Source organism: Eulemur rufifrons, chromosome 24 (assembly GCF_041146395.1).
Source record: "Eulemur rufifrons isolate Redbay chromosome 24, OSU_ERuf_1, whole genome shotgun sequence".
NCBI classification, from domain to species: Eukaryota; Metazoa; Chordata; class Mammalia; order Primates; family Lemuridae; genus Eulemur; species Eulemur rufifrons.
In genome coordinates, this window is record NC_091006.1 from 12,182,890 (window position 1) to 12,190,847 (window position 7,958).

At 47.5% G+C, this 7,958-nt stretch overlaps 1 protein-coding gene across 4 annotated transcripts in view; it reads right to left on the minus strand.

The window, feature by feature from the left end:
- LIG1 (DNA ligase 1) overlaps positions 1–7,681 on the minus strand; it is a 38,346-nt gene extending 30,665 nt beyond the window's left edge. For 2 of the 4 annotated variants that reach the window (XM_069458407.1, XM_069458406.1), the window contains exons 1-3: positions 7,583–7,681; positions 2,227–2,300; positions 14–103 (exon numbers count right to left, since the gene is read on the minus strand). In XM_069458407.1, coding sequence (XP_069314508.1) covers positions 14–103; positions 2,227–2,243 — 107 coding nt within the window. In that variant the 5' untranslated portion in view covers positions 2,244–2,300; positions 7,583–7,681. Of the gene's footprint in view, positions 1–13; positions 104–2,226; positions 2,301–7,582 lie in introns of those variants that run through there. The other 2 variants (XM_069458409.1, XM_069458408.1) reach the window with 1 other exon arrangement.
- Between the last annotated feature and the right edge of the window lie 277 nt (positions 7,682–7,958).

Sequence of the window (7,958 nt, forward strand, 5' to 3'; positions counted from 1 at the left end):
CCCCATTGCATACTTTGGAGGGGGCTCCGTCTCTCTGCTGCTGTTGGATGCCTCCTTCTCGGGCTTCTTCGCTTTACCCTCTTTCTTGGGGTGGAAGAATGACCTAGAGGAGCATAAGAGGGGAAAAAAGGGAATGAGAACAGCACCAATCCCCCACCTATCCATGCCACACCCTATAGCTTCCAACACCCTTTCCCATCCCAGCAGATAACAGAGGATTTCAACCAACCCCTTTGACTGACAAGGAAACTGAGGCTCAGACAGAGGAAGCAACACTCTACTTATTTTTCTGTCTTGATGCGTCTGAGAGATACAACACACCCCAATTTTCATCCAACAAATATTAACTGAGTACTTACTATACACCAGGGCCTTCCCTGGGCCTGAGGGATTTGGCAGTGACTCAGACACATAAAGTCCCTGACCTCAAGAAGCTAACACTCTAGGCGGGGAGGCAAATATTAAACAAATAACTAAATATAAAATTTCAGGTGGTGCAAAGTGCTCTGAAAAATATAAATAAAGCAAGGTACCTTCCAATTAACTCGAGATCACCTGGACTGAGGAGCTTGCTTCCAAAGGAGAAAGCGCTGAGAGGGAAAAATAGGAACTTTACAGTGAAGAGGCCTGGCTATCACTCCCTAACCAAGTGATGAAGGTGAGCTGTGCATGACGTCACAGGGATGTTATGCACCCCTGACACGAGGCAGTATCTTTCAGTGGCATCTTTCCAAAAGCCCATAACCCTAGCCTAATTATGATACTACTGCACACACTGAAATCGGGGGATATTCTACAGGGTATCTGGTCAGTACTCCTCAAGACTGACAAGATCATAAAAAACAAGGGAAGCCTGAGAAACTGTCACCCAGAGGAGACGGAGATGTGACAACTAAATGTAACATGGTACCCTGAATTCGATCCTGGAACAGAAAAGGACATTAATTTAAAAAAATGAATAAAATAAACTGGTCAAATCTGAACAATAAAGTGCAGAGTTTAATTAATAGTAATCTACCGATGTTGGTTCCTTAGTTGTTAGAAATGGACCATAGCAATGTATGATGTCAACAATGGAAACTGGCTGAGGGGTATACAGGAACTCTGTACCATCTTTACAACTTTTCTGTATATCTAAAATTATTCTAAAATAAAAAGTTTAATCTTTAAAAAAACAGAAAAAGAAAATAAAGCAAAGCAAGCAGACAGAAAGCAATCTAAGGTGCTATCAGCCTGAGATAGACCATCCCCAGATTTCTCATCATATGAGAAAACCGAAACGCAGGATTGGCATAAGCCACTATCTCCCAAGTTTCTGTGGTGGATGTCCAGGTCTAGGTCTGTCTACCATCCATTCCCTGATTCCCTTGCTCTGGTAACAGCCCCCCAATTTTCCTCCTGGGATGCCTTTTACCCCAAATTCTCTCAATATACAAGATTTGAGTGGGCCTGCCCTTTTACTCACAACCAGGGGTGGACATACAACCCAGGCTGGCCAATCAGAGCTCTGCACCCCTGTAGCTACAGTGGCTGGTTCAGGAGAGATATGTGACCCAAGCTGGGCCAGTGAAACTCGACTCTAGATATTGTTGAGACAGCTGGGAGAGAGACAACCTCTTTCCTCTGGGATCGATCTCCCTGAGAGACAATAACACTGAAGCAAGCTGAGCTGAACAATGGAGAGAAACAGATTCTCAGTGACAAAGTTTTGGCAACTGGATCCAAACAAGCCTGAGGCCATTTACTCCAGAAGGTTTCAACTACATAAGCCAAGAAATTTCCTTTCTTTTTTTCCCTGAAGCCAGCTTGTGTTAGCATGAGGTTTCTCAACCTAGACCCTACTGATTCCTTAAGCTGAATCATTCTTTGTTTTGGGGGGCTGTCCTGAGCCCTGAAGGATGTTTAGCAGCATGGCTGGTCTTTATCCACTAGACACCAATGGCAAACCTCCATTTCCCTAAGTTGTGACAACAAAAAATGTCTCCACACATTGCCTGATGCTCCCTGGGGTGCAAAATTGCTGCTGATTGAGAACCACTGGGTTAGGGTTTCTGTCCCTTGCAATTAAAAAGTTATGTTCAATACACTAATGTCTTCCATATTCCACTCTCCATTTCCATACTACTCAACTCCTGGAAATTGCAACTTGAAGTCTAACTTGAGGTTTGTTTTTTTTAAGGCACAGATTTAGAAAAGGAAGGACTGGGGGTACGGCAGGGCCCTTACATGATACTTCGCTGCATGTTGGCGTCAGAATTCTCTCTTCCTGTCCAATTCTTCTCTTCTCTTGTCAGCTGTTCCTGAAACAGAAATCCAAATAGTTGGTGTGGGTATTGATTGTGCAGAGATCCAAACACATAAAACCCCTTCTTTCACAAAGAAAAAAAACAAACAGAAGAACAAAATCGGAAACGTGATTCTTCAAGAAGAAACTCCTGTTCTTATTAACCAAAATAATTTGCTAGTGAGATTAATCAGTGAAGAATTAAAGTTCCAGATCGGAGAAACAGAAAAGATGCCTCCTGTACCACACAGAGCCTGCTTTTCATCAAGTACAGAGAACACACTGAGGGCCTAAAGAGTTTATTCAGGTTAGGGAAAGTTAAAGTTAGTGAAAAATTGTTTTAAGGTGATTACATAATGTCCTAAAATGACCGCAAAACATGGCAGTTCATAAAATTGTACCCACTGGTCTACATAAATAAACTGTGGAACAATTTCTAAGGTATGTTGTTAATGGAAACAGAGGGGAGAACATCATGGAGAGCACACCACTAAACCGTGTACGAAAGAAAGAATATAAATGTATCTGCTTGCCTATGCACAGAACATCTCTGCTGGGAAACAATGCTGCATCTTGGGAGGGACAGACACTGGAGACCTTTTACCAAGCACCCTTCTGTGTTCAGAGCCATCTGAAAACGTTATACCTTCAAAATATAATTTTTTAATTAAGTGTATTTTAAAAAAATAAATCTATTACTTGATGAAATCAGTAATAGTCACTAGGGTTTCTACAGTTCAGAGTAACCCTAAAGGAAGGGTTCTTAATCGGGGGTCCACAGAACATACCCACTCCCCCCGCCCAGGAGTCCAACAGAATTCAAGAAATTTGATGGGAAAGAAATTACAACTTTATTTTTGCAAACATCTAACTGGAATCGAGCCTTTCCTTCTATTATAAATATAGATATTAAAACAAAGAAGTTTTAGCAGGACCTCTGGGTGGATTACTGGAATCTTTTCTGGCCCATGGGGGTCCCTCTAGTTTTCTGAAATCGGTGCTCTCTGACCCGCACCCCACGGCCTGCGTCTGCACTCCTCTCCCACAGCCTCGGCCAACACAGCACTGGCACCAGGAGCTCAGACTCAATCTTAGCATCAGAAAACTCCAAAGAAGGTTCCTCAGGGCCATTTGGGGAGCAGGCAGTAAGCCAGGCTTTTCCACCAAGCAGTTCACAAGGAAGGTAGGTTAGGGGCTTAGCCACCAAAATCCTGAGGGGACAGGAGAGAAGGGAGTATCGACGGCTATGATCACTATTATTTGAGTGCTTCCCCGGCCCGGCTAGGTACTTTACATTCTCAGTTTTACAGAATCTCACAACAACCCTGTTACAGATAAGGAAACTGAGGCCCAGAGAGGTTATAGGGACACGACCCAGGTCTAGTAAGTTCCGCTCCAGATCTTCTGCCTGCACCGCCCCCTCGCACCCAGCCCCAGCTTACCTCTAAACCGCGAGGCTAAGCTGTGAGGGAAGGAGGAAGACACAGGCATTTACTAGGAAGCCAAAGAGAAGTCTGACAAGCTGATCACATTCCCAAACATCCTCAGGCCAGCCCTTAGAGAGGTGAGGTCATCCCCACTTCGTAGAAGGTACCAAGGACAGAGGGACACAGCTGGGGCCTAAGGGAGGCTTCAAACTCAGGCGTGGCTGGCTCCAAAGCCCATGCTCCTCTTTAGCGTGGAACTCAGGGTTTTCAAGGTTGGCCTCTAACTCTCCCTACTGCTGGGTTGAAGGAAGTGGGGACAAGCTGGTTGGTGTCTCTGCAGAGACACCTGGCATCTGTATGACAATGGCATCCCCACTTCTGTGAACTGCATCCACGGAGACACTCACATGTGGGCCAAGTGATGTAAGTACAGAGTTATGTGCTGCAGTACTATTTGTGATGAGAAAAGATCGGAAACTGGTGGAATGTCCACCCACAGGGAGCTGGTTCCCTAAATACTGGTACAATTATGTGGTGGAATATTGTGCAGGGTTAAAATTGAATGAATGAGAGCTAAAGGGTCTGGGGGTTTCTTTTTGGGGTGACAAAAATGTTCTAAAATTGACTGTGGTAATGACTGCACAACTTGGAATATACTAAAAAATCACTGAATTGTACACTTTAAATGGGCAAGTTGTATGCTATTTGAATTACACCTCAATAAAGCTGTTACTGAAATAAATAAATACATACATGATAAAAGGAAAAATATCAAATGAGGATGAAATACTACACAACGTTAAAAAGAAATGAAGTACTGATACAGCAACAACTTGGGTGATTCTCAAGGGCATTTTGCTTAGTGGAAAAAAGGGCAACGTACTATGTGATTCCATTTATACAACAATCTCCAAATAACGAAACTAGAGATAGAGAACAGAGTCACAGCTGTCAGGGGTTGGGGGCAGCTGACGATAAAGGGGAAGCACAAGGAGTTCCTCTGTGGAGAGGGAACTGTTCTATATCTCAACTGTGATGGGGGTTCCATAAATCTACGCAAGGGATCAAAGTGCACAGATACACACACACTCACACAGGAGCACGTGTGAAAGCTGCTGAAAACTGAACAAGGTCTGTAGTCTAGTTAACAGAATTGTCCTGATGCCAATTTCCTGGCTTTGATATTGGACTAGAGTTATCCAAGATGTCCCCATTGGGAGAAGCTGGATGTACTATTTCTACAACTTCCTTGAATGTATAATTATTTCGAAATAAAAACAACAACAAAACGACAGAATGAAGGCACCCTATACGAATACTATATACAAATATGGAAAGAAGTCCTGGTGTTGTAAGACAGGGGAAAATAAGAACATACATACAGTTGACACTAGTTTGAACTTTTGAGGGTCCACTTATAGGTGGACTTTCTTCCGTCTCTGCCACCCCTGAGGCAGCAAGATTAACCCATTCCTCCCTCCCCTACTTAACATGAAGACGATGGGATAAAGACCTTTATGATGATACATTTCCACTAGCTATGTTGCCCAGGCTGGTCTGGAACTCCTGGCCTCAAGCAATCTTCCCGCCTCAGCCTTCCAAAATTCTGGATTACAAGCAAAAGCCACCACCCCCGGGCCTCTCAGGTGACAAAAACCTTGGAGTACCTGTTAACACACTGCTTTCTCTCACACCCTAAACTCATCTACTCCAAGCTCCATTGGCTCTACCTCCAAACAATAACCCACAGTCAACCACCTCTCGTCGCTCCACTGCTATAGCCCAGGCCCTGCCACCACCGTCCCATCACACTAAGAATAAGCTCCGAAGTCCTCACAAGGCTGTAGACAGTCTGAATCCCTCTCCCTTCCCCCAACTCACCAACTTCATTTCCTCAATCCTTTTCACTGCAGCCAAGCTGGCTGCCAGGCTGCTCCTCAAACTCACCAACCAGCTCCCACCCCGGAGACTGGGCCATGTCAACACACTTCCTACCTTCAGGGAGCTCTCTCCTCGCACACTGCCTCCTCAGGGGGGCTTCCTGACACTCTGGCTAAGACAGCCTCTCCCCTTATCACAGCATTCTGCATAGCCTGACACTATAAATGAGAATTTGTCTCCCCTTCCAGAGCAGCATTGTCTAACAGGACTTTGAGATGATAGAAATGTTCTCTATCTGCGCTGTCCAATATGGTAGTCCTAGCCACACGGGGCTTCAGAGCATTGGAAACACTAGAGAGACTGAGGAGCTGAGTTTTTTGTTTTTAACTAATTTAAATTTAAATAGCTACACATGGTTAGCGGCTACTGCACTGAGCAGAGTAGGGCTAAAATGTAAGTTCCACGAAGGTATAGATTTTGTGTTTTGTTCAGTGACACATCCACAGGACCTAAAACTGTGCCTGGTATTGAATGCACTGGCCAATATACTTATCTTTGATTACTAAAACTTGAAGTAACACAAACATCATTATTTAAGAATTCAGGGTTCATAAGCAGGACCTTTGAAAAGTCGGAGGCCATGGTGAAGAGGAGGAATATAAAGGGGTCTTTGAACAATTTGGGGATGACAGGCCAGAAGGCTCGAGCCAAGCCACACCCCACCCTTGTCAAATATTTCACACCTTTCCCTAAATATGCTACTCTCCCATCCTCTGAGACTTAAAACAGCTCAGCATCCTTCTAAAGACAATCGAGGAAGCTGAGATAGGAGAGGGAGAGTGCCCTGCCCAGGGCTATGTAGCCAGTCAATGACGGATACCAGAAACAGAGGAGCTCAGTTGAGAACTACCTAGGATTCATGTTTAAAACATACCCAGCAAACTCCCAGAACTACTAGAATACAAATTCTGGGAATGGAGGGGGAAATCAGCAGCCTAGCAGGCTCAAAGATCCGAAAACAAAATGAAGTTAAAGCGCCTTTCCCTCATGCCTCCTTCTTAGGTTGCCGAATAGGCAAGTCTAAGATTGAAACGTGCCGAAAATAGGGATGGAGGCCAAGCAGCGATGCCTTTAATGCCACTTTCTGCTGTCTCCTCTCCCGGATTCCGCTTGGCTTTCAGATCCCAGGTCTCTTCTCTTCTCAGCACCAAGTGCCCTCCCACGGACCCTCCAAGCTTCCCTCTCGCCTGAGGAAGTCAACATCCTTCTCTCTTCTCTCCCCAAGCTCCTGTGCCTCTCCGATCCACACTCAGCGGGCAAAACCAAGCCCTGAACCTTCCCTAAACTCTCCTCTCCTCGGCCCCACCTCCTCGCAGGCCTTGGCTCCATTTTTGCTGTCTAGCCCGCCCTTGCTTCAGCTCCGCTCCTTTGTCACACATAGGCCAGACTTCTCCCTATCCAGAAGGTTATCGATCCTTCACGAGGCCTCTACCTAGACCTGGACCTTACCACTGCACTGACCTCTCCCTGACCCCGCCTCCGTCCATCTGGGCCCACCCCTTACAGGTGACACTGCCCACTATTAACCTTCCCCATAGCCCCATCCTTTCTAATGGCCCCGCCCACCCAACACAGCCACTATCCCCATCTGGCCCCGCCCACCAACAAATTTTCCCTGGCCCCGCCCCTCAGCGCTCTCTGACCCCTCCTCCTTCCAAGAGGCCCCCGCCCCTCCAGGCCTTTCCTCAGACCCTGACGCATCCGTCTGCTTCCCTCGTCTCCTTGGCCCCTCTCCCTCCGGCAGACGCCGCTCTGCCCTCTGTACGGCAGCCCTGAGCCCGCGCTCTCCCCTTCCTACCGCGCACTGGGCCTCTTCAGCTTCCCCACACCGCTGCTCTGCAACCACCCCGACGGGCGAAGCATGGGCCCCAAGCATTCGGCACGCTGGTCACCCTCAGCCTCCCAGCCCTGCGGGCACAGCCCAACTTGCCTCGCGCGAGTCCCGCGCGCCACTGCCCCGGCAACACCCTCAGCTCTGCTCGGCGCGCCGCTGCAGTCCCAAATTCGCGCCACGGCATTCGCGCGCAGACTTCGGCGGGCGGGGGCGGGGCCGAGCCGAGGGGCGAGGCCAGGGCACCGCCGCGCCACCGTCGCTGCGCGAGGGACGCTGGGAGTTGTAGTCTCCCGAATGGGAGGTGGCTAGGAAAGAGGGTGAAGCGGCGTAAGCCCTCCCGCAGAGCACTCTGGGAAACGGCCCGAGCTTTCCCTTGCTCTGGACGAGCGGGAGTAGGTGTGGCTGCGGGTCGGACGAGTGACTGGCGAGGAAAGAGGAAGATTCGGTGGAAGCTGCGCGCGTGGCACGACGG